This window comes from Canis lupus, chromosome 36 (assembly GCF_003254725.2).
Source record: "Canis lupus dingo isolate Sandy chromosome 36, ASM325472v2, whole genome shotgun sequence".
In the NCBI taxonomy this organism is placed as follows: Eukaryota; Metazoa; Chordata; class Mammalia; order Carnivora; family Canidae; genus Canis; species Canis lupus.
The window spans coordinates 5,717,540-5,740,878 of NC_064278.1; the positions used below are offsets into that span (position 1 = coordinate 5,717,540).

The window sequence follows — 23,339 nt, forward strand, 5'->3', positions numbered from 1 at the left end:
GGTCACAGGACGCGGGCGGGAGGGAGGGGGGGGCCGGCCTCGGCCTCGGCCTCGGCCTCGCCTGCCCCCCGGCTCCGGGCGGGAGGGGGGCTGCACCGCTCTCCTGCTTCCACAGCGCGCACGGCCCCCCGCGGCCCCCGCCCCCCGCGGCCCCCGCCCCCCGCCCCGCCCCCGCAGCCGCCCCCGCAGCCCCGACGCCGCCGACCGCACCGGGGCCCGGGCTCTCGCAGCTCTACGGGCCGGCGGCGCGCTCGGGCGCTCGGGGAGCCCTTCCCCGGGGGCGCGGACGGGGGGGGGGGGCGAGGCCGTCGGCGGCCGGACGGTCACCGCTGCGCGGGGGTGAGGGCGGCCGCGGGGGTCGGGGTCGGGGTCGGGGTCGGGGTCGGGGGGGCAGGGGCAGCTCACCCGCGGCGGCGGCGGCGGCCAGGCCCAGCAGCGGCAGCAGGACGGCGGGCAGCGCGGCCCGGGCCATGACGGCGGGTGCGGGCGCCCCGGGCGGCGCTCTGGCTCCCGCTCCCCGCTCCCCGCTCCCCGCTCCCGGCTCCCCGCTCCCCGCTCCTCGGAAGTGCGGGCGCGCACCACCCCGCCCACGCGGCCGGCCCCAGGGGGCGGGGAGGGGAGGGGGAAGAGGGGGGCGGACGGGAGGGGAGGGGAGGGGAGGGGAGGAGGGGAGGGGAGGGGAGGGGAGGGGGGGCCAGCGGGGCCTGACCCGACGCGAGCCCGGCCGCGCGGCCCTTGGGACCCGGCCTGGGAGCGGCCCCGCTGTCGGACGCCGGAGGATGGGACGGAGAGTCCGAGGAGCTTCCGCAGCGCTGCAGCCGCTCCCTGGGGGCTGGCACCGCGTATAAATCACCCCAGTGAGCGGTCGGAGCCCGACCGGAGCACCGGCGCAGTGGGCCACCTGGACAACCGTCCCTGCAGGGGCGCTTCCCTGCTCCAGGAGCCGGGCCGTCGTCGAGTGCTGCAGTGGCCGTCCAGCCTCCCAGCCTCCCGGTGGGCCCGACCCGGGCGGCGCCTCTGAGTGTGGGGCTTCGTCCCACCTCGTTTCAGAGAGCCGGACCATCACTTCTAGACCGCCGTCCTTCAGTTTTACTTTGTCTTAGATTTCCTCCGGGTGTGCGTGAGCGTGTGCGTGTGCGTGTGTGTGTAAGAACAGGATTCACGGGATCCCTGGGTGGCGCAGCGGTTTGGCGCCTGCCTTTGGCCCAGGGCGCGATCCTGGAGACCCGGGATCGAATCCCACGTCGGGCTCCCGGTGCATGGAGCCTGCTTCTCCCTCTGCCTGTGTCTCTGCCTCTCTCTCTCTCTCAGTCATAAAACAAAAAAAAACAAAACAAACAAACAAAAAAACAGGATTCACACTACGTTTGTTTGGCGAGAGTACCGCGGAAGTGACGCCCCCTGCCCAGGACAGACACCATGTCCCTTGGCCTCATATTGGTGACGCTCATTTGATCACTTCGCTACAGTGTCTGTCGGTCCTTCTTTGCATCTAATGGTCAGAAATCTCCGTGTCAAAGAATCCTCCCAGTGGAGTAGATTCCCCCCCTCCACCTTTTTTTAAGATTTCATTTTATTTATATTCGAGAGAAGGAGAGAACCCGAGTGGGCTGCGGGCAAGCAGACTCCTCCCTGAGCATGGAACCCCCTGGGGACTCCATCCCAGGACCCAGAAATCATGACCTGAGCTGAAGTCAGACACTTAACCTGCTGAGCCACCCAGGTTCCCCCCTCAGACAACTTTTGTTACCAGCTTTCTGGATTAAGGGTCTTTAAACTATGCTTGCACAGTTCTTGGAAGGAACCAATTCTGCCCATACCATGATCTGGAACTTCTGGCCTCCAGAAATGTAACACAATAAGGCTCTGTTGTTTAAGGGGGGAAAAAAACCCAAAACTATGCTCTGCTATAACTATGCTTGTTATAATATATATGTATAAAGGACTGTAAATTGACTGAGGAGGGCATCTGGAACCAGACAACACAATACACAAAACAGGGTCAAGTAAGACCTCATATCGTTAGTGAAAGAGCACTTTATTTATTTTTTTAATTTTTATTTATTTATGATAGTCACAGTGAGAGAGAGAGAGAGGCAGAGACACAGGCAGAGGGAGAAGCAGGCTCCATGCACCGGGAGCCCGACGTGGGATTCGATCCCGGGTTTCCAGGATCGCACCCTGGGCCAAAGGCAGGCGCCAAACCGCTGCGCCACCCAGGGATCCCGAAAGAGCACTTTAAAATGGAGTCTAAATTCAACAAAAACTCAGGAACTCAATTTAAAAAAAAACATACAAATGATCTAAATAGATACCTCGCTAAAGATCTACAGATGGCAAAAAGCATATGGAAACACACATTATATGTTACTAAAGAATTGAAAACTAAAATAAGATATCACTATACACCTATTAGAATGACTAAAATCCAAAATACTGACAACACCAAATGTTGAAGAAGAGGAGGAGCAAAAGGAACTCTCTCATTCAGTGCTGATGGAAATGCAAAAATGGTACAAGCACTTCCGAAGACAGTTTGGCAGCTTCTTACGAAACTAAATATTTTCCTACCATATAATTCAACAATTGTGCTTCTTGGTATTTACCTTAACAAATTGATAACTTATATCAAAAAATTGCATACGTTTGTTTATAGTAGCTTTATTCACAGTTGCTAACACCTGCAAGCAACCAAGATGTCCTCTACAAGGTGATGGACAAACTGTGGTACATCCATACAATGAAATTCGGCATTAAAAAAAAATGAACTGTCAGGTTGTTAAAAACATGGAAGAACCTTAAAAACATAATACAGTATTATTAGCTATAATCACTATGCTGCATGTTAGATCCTTTGAACTTATTCATCCTATAACTGGAACTTTGTACCCTTGGTCCAACACCTCCCCATTTCCTCCACCCCCAAGCCCTTAGTAAACACAACTTTACTCTCTTTTTCTATGAGTTCAGCTGCGTTTTTTTTTTAAGATTTTATTTATTCATGAGAGACACAGAGAGAGGTAGAGACATAGACACAGACAGAAGCAGGCTCCCTGCGGGGAGCCTAATGTGGAACTCGATCCCAGGACCCTGGGATCATGACCCGAGCCAAAGGCAAATGCTCAACCACTGAACCACCCAGGTGCCTTAGTCTAGCTGTTTTTTTACTTCATATATGAGTGATATCACACAGCATTTGCCTTTCTCTTACTTTTTTTTTGTATTGAGATATAAATTGACAAATAACATTATATTAATTTCAGGTGTATAATATATAGATTCGATATTTGTATTTATTATGAAATGATCACCGTAAGTTTAGTTAACATCCATTGCCATTATAATCATAAATTTTTTACTTAAAAATAGTTTTTTTCTTGTGATATTATTTCACTTACTATAATGCTCTCAAGGTTCATCCACATTGTCACACATGGCAGGTTCCTTCTTGCTCATGGCTAAATAATATTCCATTGTGTATGTATGTGAGATATATGTATATACATAAAGTTTTGTTTACTCATTCATCCATCGACAGATATTTAAGCTTCTACGTCTTGACTATTGTAAATAACACTGCAGTGAACAGGGGAGTGCAGATATCCCTTCAAGATCTTGTTCTCATTTCCTTTGAATATACACCCAGAGGCAGGATTGCTGGATCATATGGTTTCTTGAGCCCTAACATTGGGCTTGAACCCATGACCACCAGATCAAGAGTTGCATGCTGCACCAACTGAGCCAGCTGGTAAAAGATACCAGCTTTGGTATCTTGGCTGGTAAATTCCACGTTTAATTTTTTTTTAGGATTTTAAAAAATTTATTTATTCATGAGAGACAGAGAGAGAGAGGCAGAGACACAGGCAGAGGGAGAAGCAGGCTCCATGCAGGGAGCCTGACATGGGACTCGATCCCAGGTTTCCAAGATCAGGCCCTGGGCCAAAGGCGGCGCTAAACCGCTGGGCCACCGGGGCTGCCTTCCATGTTTAATTTTTTTGAGGATGAGGTCTCTTCTTCTTTACAGACTCCTGTTGTTCAACTTTACTGATGTAACTAAGGACAGGTAGAAGAAACCAATCCATTTTCCTGGTGGTTGTCAGTATAAATATATGGCTTTAATTTCATCTGGGCCCTGGATGCCTTTTCTGTGATCTTTTTATTTGTCTTGGTCATTGTCTTCCCCTATTCCTCTGATCAAGTATTTCACATTTTTTATTACTCACTTCAAGATGAGACCCAATTTACTACTCATGTTTCTCAGCAGAAGACCTTGCCTTCTACTCAACAGAGACGGGGGGCCATCAGGTATAGACAAAAATCTTCAAATACTTACCTGCTCTCCCCTTCTCTTCCATGCAGGTCTTCCTTGTGTGGCCTTAGAGAAGAAGGCAGGCTTCCCCAACCCATCCAAACCCTGTTCCTCTTTCTGTGGACTTAGACTCTTCCCTCTCCTCCATCTTCCCCAAGATCTTCCATGACTCTCTCTCTCTCTCTCCTGCATCATTAACTTTTCTCTGTCCACCTTTGGGGTGTTTTGATTTGTTTTGTTTTCTTTCCTTTCAGCTTCTAAACCTGTGAATCTCTCCCCCTCCCCCTTCTTTGGAAAAAGAAAAAAAAAAAAAAAAAAAAAAACAACTTCTTCAACCCTTCTTCTCCCTCTAACTGTGACCCAATCCCTGTCCTTTCCTTCTCCACCACACTTTCCAGAATATCATATTCCCCATTTCCTAGTTTCTCTTTCACTTTGAAGCTCAGCCTGGATTCTGGCTTCACTAGCTACATTTCCACTGGCTTAGATCACCAGTGTTTTCCTAATTTCTAGACTCCAGTTTTATCTGACTTTGCTTCTCTGTTGTTTAGCAATTGGAGCAATGTTGACTTGGTCTTACACATTGCATTAAAAGGTTATTTGGCCAGGGAGCCTAAACCCTTGGGCTTCCCAGGACTGATCGTCAGCCTACATAAAGTTCCTGGGAAAGGTCCCTGGGCTGATCGTTGCTGAGATTCCTTTCGGCCTGAAATAAGGAGGAGGGCTAGGTAACTTTAGATCAAAACACAAAGTGAGCCCTCTTCTGTTTTATTTCAGCTCCTGTAGACCCAGGACTGGGAAAAATGGGATGAAGAGGAAAGGCTGACGAGGAAGACAAGTGAAGTGACTGGTACAAATAATCCAGGGAGAAAAAAAAAAGTGATAAAGGCCTGAATTAAGACAGTTGATATTGGAGACAGCCACTCTTTGAGAAGCCTGAGATAAAACTGCCAGAATTGTTGGATTAGAGAGATGAGAAAGAGAGGATCTGAGGATGAATTCTGAGTTTCTAGTTTGGGAGAAGAGGGGTATGGTGTCTTCATATTGATTGAAAGAGAATATAAGAAGTAGAACTGGTTGGAGGAAATGGAAAAAAAGTTTCTAAAATTCTGCTTGTGATTAGCTTAGAAAAAATAGAAATACACGTATATTAAATTTGTGAAATGTAGATATTGTAATAATGTTTTAAGTTAGAATATGCAAGGAATTAGATGTAACTTTGTATATAGATCATGAGGTCTATTAAAAAAAGGTCTTTAAGATCTGGTCAAAATTCGTCTTCTTAAACAAGACAAAATTATTGAACTAATAACAATTAAGTCTTCATTTCTTCAAAAGGGTTTTAGGATTAAATGAACCAAAGATAAAGGAATCTGAATGTCTTTCTCTAACATAAACTCAGCAGTGGTATGAGGATTGGGGGTTACCAAACTACTGCAATCATTTGCAGAGGGGAACTCCCAGATAATGGTGACATCTTGCCCTAGGATCCTTGGGAGGAGAACATGCTGTGTGTGGGGCAAAGGGAGGAAAAAGGGTGATCATTGGTATCAATTCTACATTTGTCCTCTGGACCTGATCATTAGATATATCTTCTTGCTTTTTTAGGACCTGGTTTTGAGAGATCAATTTTGTCAGACCACATGTGGGGGTTGGATTAGATAGAGAAGACCGGAAAAGGCTGTTTTTGGTTGTTCTGACACAACAGCAACAGGCGAAATGGGAAAAAGGAGCACAATACAGGCAGTTCTGATCATACTGAGAAGGACTTTGATGTAGATTTTCCAGTGGGAGTTAGAGATATGAGCCTGGAACTAAATAAGTGACCTAGTGGCTGATGAATGCTTTGGGTTGGGACATGGGGAGAGGATCTCCTGAAGAAGCACCAAGAATGAGAAGTAAATGGGCCATAGATGGGATTTCTGCTGATCCAATAGTTAAAAGACTTGCTAAGAATTGCTGAGTCAAAGGCACCTGAAAAAGAGACTTAAATCAAACATTCAGAGTATAGGATGATTATTTCTTTTTTTAAAAAATGATTTTACTTATTTATTTATTTTCAGAGAAGGAGACAGAGAGAAACCCAAGTAGACTCCATGCTAAGAGTGGAACTTGACACAGAGCTCCATCTCATGACCCTGAGATCATGACCTGAGCCCAAACCAAGAGTCTGACACTTGACCGACACTTGACACTTGAGCCACTTAGGCACCCCTAATTGTATTTATTCTTTAAATAAAGGATACCTTGAATTACAACAGCAGCACACTTTATTTTTTGTTATACTATATGCTAACATAATAAAACCCAACATAGAGATACTTTTTCAACAAAGATCAACACTTTTACTTAAAAAATAAAACTTTATTACAGCATCACTATTATATACAACTGTCCTTTTTTTAAAAAAAAAGATTTTACTACTTTATTATTTTCTTAAGTAATCTCTGTACTCAGTGTGGGGCTTGAACTCACAATCCTGAGATCAAGAGTTGGATACTCTTCCGACTGAGCCAGCCAGGTAGGTACCCTGTATAGTTGTACTTTTCACAATAAGTTGGTTTAGTTCTTTGAAGAAAATCTTTAACAATTAAAATTGTACAGATCAGAGGGCAAGAGGAACAGTCTAACAAATTCAATAAAAATATTTCAGGACAACTGTACTATAGTTTTAGACTATACTAAAACTGTCTCAGAAAATTATTTTTAAGCATTTATCATAGTATAAATACTCTAAACCTTAAAATAAATCTATGAATATTATACAAAAATATTTTAAAGTATAAATATAAACACTGAATATAGCATGTTCAATGGAAACTATTATTAAAAATATTTTTTAGATGGTAAAATTTAAAGTCATAATCACAAAACAGCATTTCCTTAATCATTCATCATCTAAAATATTTTAGTAGTAATCACAGTGTTTAGAGTTTCACTATAAAATTTTCATTTTTACAAATGCAAGATGTACAATTTCCTTCATAGACTCCTTTTCTCTTTAGCTCACAGAAAAAGGCAACAAAGTAACAGAAATTTCATAGTCAAAATTTGACATGTTATATAAAGCATAAAAATTGTGAAATTTTCAAGAACTCATATCCTTAGCTGATTCCCTTTAAGAAGAAAGGGTTATAAACTGTACACAAGACAAAAATCACACTGCTGCAAGTACATCTAAATCAATCTAAAAACAATGTTCCTACACTTTAGGAAAACGTTAAGTACTAAATCTCCTTTAAAGCCATTGTTTTATAAATAACTATGACAAAACAAAATATTTGCATTTAAAGAATTTTGGTATGAAATATCTTTGGAACAGTATAAGAAGCATCTTGCCAAAAGCACTATTTTGTTGTGTAAAAAAGTAAAATCTCATTGTTTAATAATTTCTTCTGAATGCTACAAATGACTATTTTGGGTTTTTTTTGTTTTTTTTCCGCATGACAATTTGAGGAGAGGAAACTTTTTTTTTTCATTTTCTGTTTTTTTTTTAAAATAATAATTTTGATAATATATACAGTTATATTTTCACCTTGAGGTACAAATTTTGCATTAGGCTGGATATTTATTATTTATTTATTCATTCATTCATTCATTCATTCATTCATTCATTCAAAGTAGGCTCCATACCTAGCATTGCGCCCAATGCAGGGCTTGAACTCACAGTCCTGAGATCAAGACCTGAGCTGAGATGAAGAGTTAGACACTTGACTGACTGAGCCACCCAGGCACCCCTAAGCTAAATGGTAGATTTATGACCTAGTACCATGCCAATTTTAAGTCTCTAAGCAGTTGTGTTAAAATGCCATTCACATATACATATCCTAGTTACTAACTACATTCTTACAGAGAAAATGCATGTTAAATTTATTACCTTGCAAATAATTTGGACCTTAGTTCTGGCTTCGGTTCTTCTCCATTCTATTAAGTAAAGTTTTAAACATGGCATTCTGTGGATAATTCACAGTAGATACCAGCACAGCAATTAAACAACTGTAAAAGTACTTACGATGTCTACTTTAGGATAGAGTAAATACTGACGCTGGGAAAATCTGAAATGGCTCATTTTCCCAACACATTAGTGCAAATTAGCAAACGTTTAGAAGAATTTAGTCATGGAAAGTGGGAAGCATAATCTCATCTTCATTCATTCCTTGTTCATATCGAACTGAGGAGAAGCCTGCCCAGTGCAACCGGTTCCTTTGGAAGAGGAACCAAATCAGTGCACAGATGAAAGCTAAGACACTGAGCACAGCAAATGTGATAGCTATTCCTCTGTAATCAGGGCCTGGAATAAGGAAAGGTTTGACATTGGAGGAGAGAATATAAAAGCCATCATTACTGATTTATACATTAGGCTGCATGTCACATGTGTAAACTCTGTACAAATTAGACACAATAAATAGCTGATTGTTTTATAGCGCATTAACACAGAATTCAAAATCATCATCAAACATTCAAGTGTTTTCAAATTTAACTCTTTTCCTTTTCATTCAAATCCTATTCATTGCTTTAGCAATTTTCTCTAAAGAATTTAGAGTATTATCTTTATTCTTACTTTCCCTTCCTTCGAGAACATTATTTCCAATATATTACCTTATTTTGATAGCAAATTGCTACAAGTTGTAAATTTTTGTGTTTGACTTACCTAGGCCCAAGTAAAGTGTTATTTGCTTTAAAGAAAATTTAAGACTTTAGGATGACTTCATTTAGCACCTAGCTATTCAATTTCAAATGCTGTCTCAGACCCCTTCTTTGCATGCTGCCCAGATGGATTCATTTGTCCTCTTGCTTTAAATACTAACTCTACGCTGACCTCTCTTCTCTCTCATATGTCCAGCTGCATGCTTGACATTCCATATGAGTATCTCTTCTTCATATAGACAGCTCAAAATGCTAAAACGGAACTCTTGGTTTATGCCATCCTAACCCTGTTTCCCAGCTTCCCCCATAATATTCCAATTGTTTTCCATTTCACTCAGCATAGAATCTGACCTCTTGACCCTTGCTTCCAAAGTCTTAGGTGTCTGGTGCCTGCCTACCTTCCAGCTCTTCCTTGAGCACTCATCAAGCTCATGCTGCTGTAGGCTCTTTGTTATAACCAGTAGCTCTCCCCATAGTGCCTCCCCTGATCTTTGCTTAGCTGGCGTTTCAGATCTCAGCTTCAGAGTCTCCTGTTCTTAGATGTCTTCCCTGATAACCTAATTTAAAGTAGCCATGTCCCTGAATATATTCTGAATAGATATATTGGTACAGAAACCAGTCATCTAGCATTGGGGTTTTATCTTTAATATTTATACACCAAAGGGATATTTTTATGCTAAATCTACAGAAATATTTCTGTGAAACATTCAGAGCTCCTTTCTCCAGAAATGAAATTAAGGTAAGATTTTTATGATTATTTTATGTATCAATTCATGATGAAATCTAAGTTTAATTTACAACTTCCTTTAGATGTTCCTTCCACGAAATTTTAAGTAATTAAATTGAGTTTTGCATTGGTGCTAAGTTAATCATGAGTTTTATGGGAATGAGGAGAAAGGAAGCACACTAACTACAGAATTAGACCTTTGAGCTTTTACATATTTGACTGATAGAATCAAATACATCTTAAGAATATATTCAAAGAAATGGGCTCCCCAGTACTCTGGCAGCTTCTATCTTTCTTAGGAAAGAATTATACAAACTTTAAGCTGTCTAGTAGTTTTATCTGGGAGTCTTAGACATCTTGGCATTTCTATCTCTTGCAATCTATTTTTCTGAGAAAGATTCTGTATGGCTTCATCAAGTTTTTTGGACACACTTAAAGGAATAAATAAGGACTTTAGGACAAAGTACAAAACTTTGCACATAATTGAGTTGCACATTTATTTCCTGACCGGTTCTGCAAAAATATTTCTTAAGGAAAAGTTCCATACTTACCCAGAGGAACTCTGCAGACAACTCTTCCATAGCCATGGGAACATTCAACTTTTATCCAAGTTTCATTTGAAGCTAGCAAAATGCTACATTTTCCACCATCACTCTTACTTTTATTTGCCCATTTGACAAATGTCACTTTTGATCCATCCAGCCAATTCCAAGACTGATCTAAAGAAAGAAATTAAGTTTATTGCCTATAAATTTCTAAGGTAAAATGGCATGTGGCTCATACCACTTAGAACCTAGAACTGTGCTATGTCATTATTTAAAATGAAGCCTATTCACTTGATGGGATGAGCACTGGGTCTTATATGTTGGCAACTTGAATTTAAATAAAATATTAAAAATTTTAAAAAATAAAATGAAGCTTATTAAAAGTGAAAAAATAAAAAAAAAATCAGTCCTTCAGTTGCACTTGTCACATTTCTTTTCTTTTTAAAGATTTTATTTATTTATTCATGAAAGACACAGAGAGAGAGAGAGCCAAGAGGCAGAGACAGAGGCAGAGAGAGAAGCAGGTTCCATGCAGGGAGCCTGACGTGGCATCAGGGCCTGGGCTGAAGGTGGCGCTAAACCGCTGAGCCACCTGGGCTGCCCCACACTTGTCACATTTCAAGTGCTCAACAGCCATATATGGCTAGTGACTACTCTGTTACACGGCACAGAAATAGAACATTTCCATCTTTGCAGAAAGTTCCATTAGACACCACTGATATAAAATGTGGTGTTTTGATTAAAGTGCAGAATGCTTGCACATGGGTGTGTGCATATTGTGTGAGGGATAGATTTCTAAAGACCTGAATCCCCATCAGCACCCCTACCCGGAATTTAAAAACTCCTATGGTTAGAGACGTGCTGGGGGAGGAAGGGTGGAGAGGGTCCAGGAGGGTCTCCCCGCCATGACTCCATTTTTATTTTCCAGCTGAGGTAGCACCGCCTTGTGGTAATAGTGTAAACACAACTTAGAATTCATTTAGACAACCAACTTTAAATCTATTCACTTTTTGACAAGTACTTAATATTTTGGAATTCACATTTATCTCGATTATTTAGAATTCAACTTGCTATACAATGTAAAACACACTTCCTATCTTCTATTGAATGTGTACTCTTAATTCAATCTTTATCAATTTCAAGTTCACTCAAATCTTTTATCCATTATTGCTTGAAAATAATGGATTTAAATAATAAATAAATCCATTATTGTTCCTTGAAAATTTCTTCCACACATCTTTTTTAACCAATTCTCTGCAATTTTACTAAGCTTGTTTGAAAAACAAAATAACCATTAAGAATTAATTTTTCTCTATGGTAAAAATGTTACAAGAGGGAAGAGAACCAAAGAAGAGAACCTTTTGAAAAACAGTTATAAGCTACAAAAACACTGGTGATAGACATTACAACTCTAAGGAAAGTAAGTCATGGTTAGGAGAAAAAAATATGTCGTTGATCCAAGCATCTTAAGCTTCTAGAACATCCTAGTTGATTTAACTTGATTTCATTAGTGTTAACCTGAGTTCATTAGTGTTTTCCATCATTACTAATAAGTCCCTCACATATTCATTAGAAATTTATAAGTCTCTAAAACAGCCAGCAGACATAACTTATTTATCAATAAGAACCACCACTTGACAGTCTTTAGAAAGGCTGAGTTGGTATTTAGGACAAGCTGGAACTCTCTTTGTACACTGTGTGTGCCACTTACCGGCAGAATGTTGAGATAATCCAAGCCAAACTCTCATGGTAATATTATTATCTTCCCTCATCAGTCTGCTCACAAATTTATTCTCATCTTCATCCTCTATGGTAACAATGGTTGCAGAATGATCTGTTGTAGGAAAACAAACCCTAAACTAATTAGTTTATGCAAACTTGGGGAGTGGCTTATTCTCAACTAGCCATTTGAAAAAAATCTATCATGATCAAGATCATGGAGAAATTCAAGCTTTACATAGAGAATATTTTGAAAATATGATATCTGTGCCAGATTTTTTTAAGCATAGCATTAATAGATTCCAAAATTTTAGAAATATTTCTAGATTAAAACTTTACCTAGAAAAATTTTATGTTTCTTCAAAATGTTTACCAGATAAACATTTTGATCTTGGAACTGCCTGCCAGTGAGACAACTGTGTATGAACAGCTAGCCATAAGAAGTGGGGTATGTGATTATAGAAAGATGTATTTCAGGGCAGCCCAGGTGGCTCAGCAGCTTAGTGCTGCCTTCATCCCAGGGCATGATCCTGGAGACCTGGGATCAAGTCCCACGTCGGGCTCCCTGCATGGAGCCTGCTTCTCCCTCTGCCTGTGTCTCTGCCTCTCTCTGTGTGTGTGTGTGTGTGTGTGTCTCTCATAAACAAATAAATAAAATATTAGAAAAAGATGTATTTCAGCATGCTCTCAACAACCATTTCTGTATAATAACTCAGCTTTTAATTTGCTTTTATTAAAAAGAAAATGAAAACAAAAGCTTTGGGATATTGGGGAGCCTTAGCCTCTCCTTTAATATTATTTTATACATAGGCATACTTGGTTATGCCCATTATAAGTTCCTAAACATAGTATGGAATTGAATACTCTTGAAGTTTGATAAATCGCCCTAAACTCACATAGAAAATAGTATTATCGCCATCATCAGGCAAGGGATAGAAATAAAATAATAACTAGACTTGAAAATCAATCCTAAGTGGAATCAAATAGTTTTCAACAGTGACAAGCCTATCCACACTTGATATAAAGCATTTCTTTTGTGGTTGTAGCATTGGAAGGGCAAAGGCAAGCCTTTATTCCTTCATAGAAGACTACAGTGTGCACGTGCTTGTTAAATATTACATAATCCTGTAGGGGAAGATATTATCGCTATTTTACAAATGAGGAAACAGAGGCTCAAGGAGATTAAATAAATTGGTCAGGTTTACACAGCTAGCCAGTTATAAAATTAGAAAGCCAATCTCAATCTTTTCTAATAATAAGAATAATTTGAATGCTCACTATTTGCAGGGCACTGTGCTACATTTGCATACATTATCTCATTTTATTCATTCCTATAACAATCCAACCTTTGAAATTAGTACTATTTTCATTCTCACTGTTTAGATGAGAAAAGAGAAGCAAAATGTAACTTCTATAGCACTCAGATAGTAAGTGCAAGAGTTGGGATTTAAAACTTAGACCTGTCTGCCTCCCAGGCTTATCTGCTTAACCCCTACACTACAATGACAGTAAAACTTTCTATTTTCTCCTGTAGGAGCAAGATGCTTCTGACTTTCAGAACATGTATAGCTCACAATAGTTCCCATTGTGTGTGTGTGTGTTTGTGTGTGTGTATACATGTATAACACATGAGAGCTCCCACACCAAAGTTTCCATCCTATAGTTAAGCAGTAACAAGGAGATTGCTAAATCAGCCAAATGTCTCCCATAACAGTTTAGCAGGGTAAATGAGATAAATGCCATTTAGTCTTGCTAAGTGGTTACTCAAGCATGCAGGTCTTTGAAATACTCTCAGTAGTCTCCCTAGAAGTCATCTCACAGTTTGACTACAAGGTAAATTTCTCATGGGAGAGATCCAATCATTGTTGCCCTTTCTAAAATAGTTAAATCTGAAGATAAAAAAGTCCTGTTCCTTATACTGTTCAGAGGATGTGGGCAATTTCAGTTGCAGAATGGATGAATAACCCACGCTTCATCATAAGTAAGCTTACTTATTCATAACTACGTAGTGGAAAAACCTATAATTTTGTATTTAATGTTTAACTTTTACAAAAAAAATTTGTCCTAATCCCTTCATCTAAACATATCTTGCTATATTTAGACCATTTTATTTATCATTTTCACATAATGGTTCACTTAGCAATTTTTTATTCTACGTCTTCCCAGTTACTTTTATTTTCCATATACTTATTCTTACATTGGTCATTTATGATGGCTATTCCAAAATTCCACTTAACTCATATATCATAAAATACCATTTCCCTACCACTGGGAAAATAGGTTATAAAATGCTATTATAAATATGGAGTGTTTTAGAAATTTTTTTAAAAAAGATTTTATTTATTTATTCATGAGAGACACAGAGAGAGAGAGAGAGAGAGAGAGAGAGAGGCAGAGACACAGGCAGAGGGAGAAGCAGGCTTCATGCAGGGAGCCTGATGTGGGACTCAATCCTGGGACTCCAGGATCACACCCTGGGCCAAAGGCAGGTGCTCAACTGCTGAGCCACCCAGGCGTCCCTGTTTTAGAAGTTTTTAAAGAAGATTTATTTATTTGAGAGAGAGAGAATGCATGCATTGGTGGGTGGGGCAGAGGAAGAGGAAGAGAGAGATTCTCAAGCAGACTGCCGCTGAGCAGAGCCCAATGTGGGGATCAATCCCACAACCCTGAGATCATAACCTGAGCTGAAATCAAGAGTCAGACACTTAATTGACTGAGTCACCCAGATGTTCCCAAAATATTTTCAAAAATACAATCATTATTTCAAATAATTTCCTTGGGAAAAAAATCCAATGATTAAATTATTGAGTCCAAGAAAATCAATAAATTTTAACTCACCAAGTTTTGAACAGAACTGTTCAGCTTCTGAGAAACTGTGCAATGCCTGGTCAAATGCGTAACAGTGCTCCCTGTACTGGATCCACTGGGACTCATTCCCTTTTACTGCTGGACATCTTGGTGAGTATGTACGAGAGGACACTTCTTTAGCTATAAAAATGTTAGACATGAAAAAAAAAAAAGTTAGACATGATTGTGAAAATGCAGAGAAAACAACTGACTTTTAAAATCTCACTAAGCCCTATCTGAAACTATGGTTCCTGTGGATAAGAAGCATTAGACTCAATACACACAACAGAGAAAGCTACAGCTCATACTCTAAAAGTGTACATTCTAATTGGCTTTTTGGAATAACATTTTTAAAACTTAGAAAACAGAAGAAAGTATTTAGCCCTCTAAGATGGAATTAGCCTAATTTAAAAACAATTGGAGAGACAAAATAAAAAAGAAGCAAAGACAGGCTGTACTTTGAAATAATTAAAATTCTTTCCTTCTTTGGATTCCTTTTATCTTGATGATACAAACTTAGTTTTACCTTGCCATATAAAAAATTACTTTTAAAATCATATCCACAAGTGAAAATTTGGTAATTTGTTTACAAAGTGCAGTATATTTGCATAGCAAAATCTGTCTCCTACAAAGAGAGGAGCTAGGGCTTCCGTACCCATTAAATAATAATTCTCCATTCCTGCCAGCCCCCAGAAACCACCATTCTACTTTCTGTTTCTATGAATTTAACAGCTCTAGGTACCTCACATAATTGAAATCATATGGTATTTGTCCTTTTGTGTCTGGGTTATTTCACCTAGAATAATGTTCTCAAGATTCAACCATGCAGGTTGTATTCTGTATTATGTGTCAGAATTTCCTTCTTTTTTAATGTTGAATAATATTCCATAGTATGTATATGCCACTTTTTGCTTATGCATTTATCTGTTAGTGGACGGCTTGGGGTGCTTTCACCTTTTGGCCATTGTGAATTAAGATGCTGTGAATACGGCTGTACAAATATCTGTTCCAGTTCCTGCTTCCATCCCTTTTGAATATATACCCAGAAGTGGAAGCACTAGATCCTATGGTAATTTTATGTTAAAAGTTTTGAGAAACCACCATACCATTTTCCACAGTGATTACACACCACTTTTTATTCCCACAAGCAATGTACAAGGGCTCCGATTTCTCCACATCCTTACCAACATTTATTTTCTTTCTTCTTTTTTTTTTTTTTAAGTTTTTGTTTGAGAGAGAGAGAGAGAGATGGGTTGAGGGAAGGGACAGGAAGAGAGGGAGAGAGATTCTTAAGCAGGCTCCATGCCCTATGTGGAGCCCAACATGGGGTTTGATCTCACAGTCCTGAGATCATGACCTAAGCCGAAGTCGAGTTGGACACTACACTGACTGAGCCATCCAGGTGCCCCTTGAAGATTTAATTTTCAAAGTTTGCTCTTGTATAAGTTTCCCAGAGCTGCCATAATAAATTATCACAAAACTGGTGGTTTAAAACAACAGAAATTAATTCTCTCACAGTTCCAGAGGCAAATCTAAAAATGAGGTGTCAGCAGGACTGCTTCTTTCTGGAGGCTCTGAGGGAGAATCTCTTTCAGGCCTCCTCACTTCCAGTGGTTGATGGCAATTCATGGCTTGAAGCTGCATCACTGCAACTTCTGCTTCTGTCATCAAAGGGCCTTCTCCCTCTGTGTCTGTTTCTCTCCTTTTATAAGGACACCAGTCATGGGATTTAGGGCCCATTCTAATCAAGCATTACCTCATCTAACTAATTACATCTGCAAAGGCTATTTCTAAATAAGATTGCATTCTAAGGTTCTGGGTGGAGGTGAGTTTGGGGGGATACTATTCAAGCCAGTATAGCACTGAATCTGTGTTTGTTCATGTTGTCATTCTACTTGATCCTATAAAGTCTGTTTAGCCAACACAGATGTGTTTTCCACTTTTGTATACTTTACCACATTTCTCATGTATTCCAATTGTTTTTCTAAAACATTAACTTTCTGTACCTAACAACTGAGATGTCAGTTCTTGATTATCCATTCATTCCTCATTCTTGATCTCATTCTCCTTTTCTTGTATTCACTTGTTTCTCTAGATAAGGTTTTCACATTTCCTTCTGCTTGAATCTGTTTAATTACAAATGTTGAATCTTCTTTGAGGGATTCTTTGGAGCAGAAAGCATGACAAGTGCTGAGAACCAGAGGCCTCAGAGATGCCACCCCCACCATCTCTTGGCTTGTCCAGCAGGCTCCTGCAGCTCCTGGGTGATCTTGGTTCTTGTGCTCTTCTTCAAGGCTCTGCCTGTCACGATGACCCCAAGTCCAGTCCCTGATGGAAGGGGCTTTTTCCTTAGATTTTAAGAATCATGTAAGTTTGGAAAGTGCTTAGTTACACAAAGTTAAGCAGATTTATTTACTATAGAAACTCCCAGAGCCATCAATATGGTAAATCAAACCTGAGGTATTTCCCAAATTAATATGCTGCTGAACTCTTTTTTAAAAGAAACATTTCAGGGATCCCTGGGTTGGCTCAGCGGTTTAGTGCCTGCCTTTGGCCCAGGGCGCAATCCTGGAGTCCCGGGATCGAGTCCCGCATCGGGCTCCCGGCGTGGAGCCTGCTTCTCCCTCCTCCTGTGTCTCTGCCTCTCTCTCTCTCTCTCTCTCTGTCTATCATAAAAAATAATAATAATAAATAAAAAAAATAAATAAATATTAAAAAAAGAATAAAAAAAATAAAAGAAACATTTCAGCCTTTGTAAAACATTGCTAAGTTAAATTAAAATTCACAAATTCTAGAGTAATAGATACTTAGTAATAGAGGAACTAAAAGTCTTTGGGAACATATCTTGAAAGGATATATCATATTTGTTTCTCTTCACAAAGTATCAACATTATTTTTATAGGATTTGTGAATAAACCTTACTTAAAAATCTACAAAAATCCCTTTATTTGATCATGTACATAACACAAAATGTCATATTTCAATCAATATAGTTCTTCAAAATCAAGACTTACATTTTATAGGTTTATAACAAATAGCACCATCCCTAACAGACTTGCATTTTTCATGTCTCCAAATTCCTTTTGGATCCAAGACAACACAATTTCCAGCAGATTGTTTATCTTTCCATGGGATGTAGTCAAATGTACTGCCATCAGACCATTCAAAACTTGATTCACTTCCCTGTTTTAAGAATAATAGATATAAAAAGGTTTAGAACATTTTTTAGCATAAGAATTTTTTAAAGAATGATAGAGATAACCTGAATCCAGAAAGAAAGAATGTTCAAAAAGAATATTAAGAAGAATACATATACTTTATGAAGTATTGGAATGGATTGTTAATTATGTGCTTACAATTGTTATAGGTCTGGACCTATTTGCAAAATCAGGGATTTACTTTTGACACTTTGATTTGAGACATTTACTCTTGTGCAGTTTAAGTAGGACTTTAAATTTACAGAGTTACTATACCCTGTCTCTAGATTTATTGTTTTTAAGGATGAGTTTTTATAACACTTGAAATTAAATGACATGCACAATTACAGATTTATCATCCCAACCTTCATATTATTCTGAATATTGTTTTTTATGTTTTATAGTTCTGTGGTTTGTGTCTCTGGCTACATTTTTTCATATTATAAAGGCCATCAAACAGCAGGGAGCTAGAAGAAGAAAATATTTCTCAAGAAATTCATATGGGAAGGCTACTTTTGATTTTTCCTTGATTCTATAATCCTGATTTGTCACCCTTTTAAAAATCCTTTTCACTTTGTTCTAAAGATTATTTAAATTATGCCTTCAATTCTACTCTCAATAGATGCCTATTTTTGGCATATTGGATATTATTATAGGTAACTGACTATATTAACAGGATTCAAATAGTGGCACAGGGATCCCTGGGTGGCGCAGCAGTTTGGCGCCTGCCTTTGGACCAGGGCGCGATCCTGGAAACCCGGGATCGAGTCCCACGTCAGGCTCCCAGCATGGAGCCTGCTTCTCCCTCTGCCTGTGTCTCTGCCTCTCTCTGTGTGACTATCATAAATAAATAAAAATTTAAAAAAAAAAAAAAAAAAAAAAAAAAAAAAAAAACAAATAGTGGCACAAAAGACGTGTTTACTACCAAAACATTATTCCCAAATAGTGCAATTTGTAAGGAGAAAGTGAGAAGAAAATACATTTATTAGTCCTAACATTAAGAATTTTATTTGGTATCTTATATACATTTTTGTGTTAATCTTCACTATAATCCCATGTTAAGGAAAATATTATCATCCCAGTTTTACAGATGAAGAAACAAGCTTACAATGGTCAAATAACCTGCTCATGATCACTGAACATGTAAATGGAAGACCTACCACTAATACTGGAACTCAGGTTTTTCTGATTCTGTGCTATTCCTTTTTTACCACTTTCAGTTGGTCTGCTCCAACTGAGAGGTATTGTTGAGATATTTATCTGCTGGACCCTTGGGATGGCAGTGTCTAGGGCAGTTATGGTTCTGGCTATTTGCCCTACAGCATTCTACAAATATAGTTTTCTATTTGCTTTGTGTTGTAAAGAGATAAAAAAGTGCTATGCTATGCAAATTGAGTCCCAAGACTTCAGCTGATGTTACACTTTGAACTAATATCTTATGCTCAGGGACGCCTGGGTGGCTCAGTGGTTGAGCGACTTGCCTTCTGCCCAGGGCATGATCCTGGAGTCTTGGGATTGAGTCCCATATTGGGCCCCCTGCATGGAGCCTGCTTGTCTCTCTGCCTATGTCTCTGCCTCTCTCTCTCTCTCTCTGTGTCTCTCATGAATAAATAAATAAAATCTTTTAAAAAAAATCTTATGCTCAAATTTCCAACCTTCTAACACATTTGCAAAATTTCTGGGAAATAAGACAAGACTTACATCGTGACTTGAGAGCCCAACCCATAGTGGAAATCCATCACGTTTTACGATGTCTTCCAGAAAGAGCTGGCCATTTTGGTCATGAACACTTGCCAAATAACCTCCACTTTGAGAACATATGTTTAATGCTTCATACCATGTTACCTTTTTTTGAATAACGTTATAAATACCATCTTCATATGGAATAAACTGTGGCAGAGTAGCATTATATTCTTCCTTGTAGTCAACTATAATATTTAAATTAAAAGCATTAGTGATTATGTTTAAATTACTTAAAATACATATTTTGGGTAAGACTGGACATGTGATCATTTCTAAAGTTAAATAAACCTGGATTTCTTATTAACAAAGGAGGTAAAATACATACATCATTTTTCTTATTGCCACAACACATGTGATAGGTTCTTAAATATTATAATTTTCTGGTTGATTAAAAGAAGGTATAAACATTGTCTTTCATTTAAAGAGCTCACATAGGAATTGGAGATAGAAAAGGATACCTAAAATGCAGATCAAACAATTAACTGCTATAATATATGTGATGGAGTAGAGAAGGAAAGATTGATTCATCTGAATTAAGAGAGTCAGAAAGCCTGCTTAAAAAAAAAAAGAAGAAGAAGAAGAAAGAAAAGAAAGCCTGCTTAACAAATTATGTTTGCAAAATTTATGTTAGGTTAAATTTGGACTAGAAAGAAATAAGATAACCAGAAAGTAAGCTAAAAACAAATGGAGAATAATATAACAGTAACAAAACCACAATGATGAGGGTACTTCAAAGAGAGGCACAGGAACTAAGAGCTCCCAATGGCCAGAATTAGAACAATTTGAATAAAATATTAGATAATGTAGCATACTGGATTATAACCCAAAGTATAAAATATATAACCATGAGTCCATACTGATATAAACAACTGACTGAATAAGTTAAAAAACGGTAGGGAATAGACAAATCTCTTGTACAGTAGAATTCCAAATAATTTACATAGATATGCCCTTCCCAGAAAGGGGAATAACCCTTCAGTCTGTATGTGTGGGCTGATCATTAGTGACTTCCTTACAAAGAGTATGGTATTGGAAATGGGGAAAAGAGTACCTCTGCAGTGGAGAAAGCTAATATCATCTAGAGGCAAGTGATCAAGGTTAAAATAAAAAAAAACATCAGTCAACCCGAAGTGAGGCACATTCCATAAAATACATGGTCAGTCCTCTTCAAAACTGTCAGGGTCATTGATAGCAAAAAAAGTCTAAGAAACTTTCATAGCCAAGAGAAACAAACCTAAGGAGACATGATGAATATACGTAACTTATATCCTGGATAGGATCCTGAAGAGAAAGGGCATAGTAAATAAAAAATTTTAAAAATCTGAATAATGTATGGACTTTTGATGAATAGTAATCTATCATACTGGTTGTGACAAATGTACCATAATTACGTAAGATGTCAACAATAGTGGAAATCGGTTATGGTGTATATGGGAACTTTCTGTATTGTCTCTGTAACTTTTCTATAAATGTAAAATCATTCCGGGGCACCTGGGTGGCTCAGTGGTTGAGTGTCTGCCTTTGGCTCAGGTCGTGATCCTGGTGTCCCAGGGTCCCCACGGGGAGCCTGCTCCTCATTCTGCCTATGTCTCTGCCTCTCTCTCTGTGTCTTTCATGAATAAGTAAATAAAATCTTTTATATATATATATTTATATTTATATATATAGATTTCTATATTTATATATAGATTTATATATATAAAATCATTCTAAAATAAAAAGTTTGTTAAAGAAGTTAAAAAAAAAAAGGTGGAAGACTTCTTGTCGGGCAGCCTGGGTGGCTCAGGGCATGATCCTGGAGTCCCGGGATCGAGTCCCACGTCAGGCTCCCTGCATGGAGCCTGCTTCTCCCTCTGCCTGTGACTCTGCCCCCCCCCCCCGTGTGTGTGTGTGTGTGTGTCTCATGAATAAATAAATAAAATCTTGAAAAAAAAGACTTCTAGTCCATAAAAAACATAAATAAAGGTGCGAATGAGGATAAGCACACACTGTACATGGGACAATTAAGAGATCAGCCTGACACAGTAAGAGGCTTACTGAGCCAAGAATGGGGGAAGAAATGGGGCTGGAAGAAAGCCTTTAATTTTAGAATAGACTGTTTCTAAAATGCCTTAGAAGCTTACATGAATTCAAGGTAATTGGTAATAGGGAAACCCTGGAGATTGTTGATCAAAATGATGCTCCAGAAAGTTAATCTGCCATACTATGAAGGGAGAAGATCAGCCTGGATGTTAGCAGAGGGCTTAAAGCAGAGAGGCCATAATAATAGTTTCTAGGGACGCCTGGGTGGCTCAGTGGTTGAGCGTCTGCCTTTGGCTCAGGCCCAGGGTCCTGGGATCAAGTTCTGCATCAGGCTCCTCACAGGAGCCTGCTTCTCCATCTGCCTATGTCTCTGCCTCTCTCTCTCTCATGAGTAAATTAAATCTAAAAAAAAAAAAAAAACAGTTTCTAAGCTGTGGAAAGTTTAAAACTGATACGCACTTATAAATAGATTTACTTGAGTAATTAGGCAAATTTAAGAAACATTTATTTTTAGGTGAGAATGTCAAAACTTTACCCAAACACACTTTATTATTTATAAAAATCTTATCCAGTCTTCAAGACCCAACCAAGTCTTACCTTGTCCTCAAAGTATGGTTTTCATTACTCCTGTTTTCATTGATCTCTTTTGAGATTTATTTATTTGTTTGACTTTCCAACAAACTTAAGCCAGTACCAAATAACCTAAAACTAACTTACATAAAATAATGCTAAGGAGTTTAATGCTGTCTTCCCAGATACATTTAACTCCCTGAGTTCAAGAACCTGACACCACAGACTGTGTCTTTTCCTTCCTCTGTAACTCCTGTATCTCTCATAGAACTGAAGATAGAAGAGACTTTCAAAAAAGACAGTTGCACGATTCCCATTCATGGAGCTAATGGCCTTATGTTCTCTTTCTCTGGAGCGGAAATTCAACATTAGCATACTTACCCATTTCAATTTTACAAGCAAGAATGCTGTTCTGGTTATAGTGAAATATTTCTTCAATAACATTGAAGGCTTGAATATCCCAGAAACCATCAGTACTCAAGCCAGCAAAAAACCTGTCATTTTTTATATCTGGTCTTCCTCTTCTCCAATTTGTGTATGACAGCATGGTCTTATCAGACCACAGAAGAGAATTATCTAGGGAAGAAACATTTTTTTCTATGCTTAGAGATTGAATGAAGGCTTGAATAATAGTTGATATTACAAACTCAACTGATTTTTTCTCCTTTACTTACTTTCTAAAAAGTTGTATGATTAAGTATAGTCCTTTAAAATATTTTCTGACTATAGTAGTAAATCATGCTTATTTTTAACTTGGAAAGCATAAATTATAAACATAAAAGTTAAAATTTATAGCTTATAAATTTTATACTTTATAAAGTGATTTCACCATCCTGCCATAGCTTTATGTTTTATCATTTTTAATCAAATTTTCATTTCTCCTGTATATATGTTAAATTGCAATGAAAATGAATATAATTCTTTTATTTAAAAATTAACATATTACAAAACTATTGATAGAAATCTCTTCTCTGGACCTAAACCATACACAATTGTGCACATCTATGTCAACT

General features: G+C 38.7%; 1 protein-coding gene across 2 annotated transcripts in view; it reads right to left on the reverse strand.

Annotated features, from left to right (window-relative positions):
• LY75 (lymphocyte antigen 75) overlaps positions 1-23,339 on the reverse strand; it is a 124,430-nt gene that overhangs the window by 27,642 nt on the left and 73,449 nt on the right. Inside the window, exons 29-35 of one of the 2 annotated variants that reach the window (XM_025471108.3) lie at positions 22,708-22,902; positions 19,693-19,919; positions 17,809-17,977; positions 14,786-14,935; positions 11,940-12,062; positions 10,235-10,402; positions 6,562-8,600 (exon numbers count right to left, since the gene is read on the reverse strand). In XM_025471108.3, the coding sequence (XP_025326893.2) occupies positions 8,422-8,600; positions 10,235-10,402; positions 11,940-12,062; positions 14,786-14,935; positions 17,809-17,977; positions 19,693-19,919; positions 22,708-22,902 (1,211 nt within the window). In that variant the 3' untranslated portion in view covers positions 6,562-8,421. Of the gene's footprint in view, positions 1-6,561; positions 8,601-10,234; positions 10,403-11,939; positions 12,063-14,785; positions 14,936-17,808; positions 17,978-19,692; positions 19,920-22,707; positions 22,903-23,339 lie in introns of those variants that run through there. The other variant, XM_025471109.3, reaches the window with a different exon arrangement.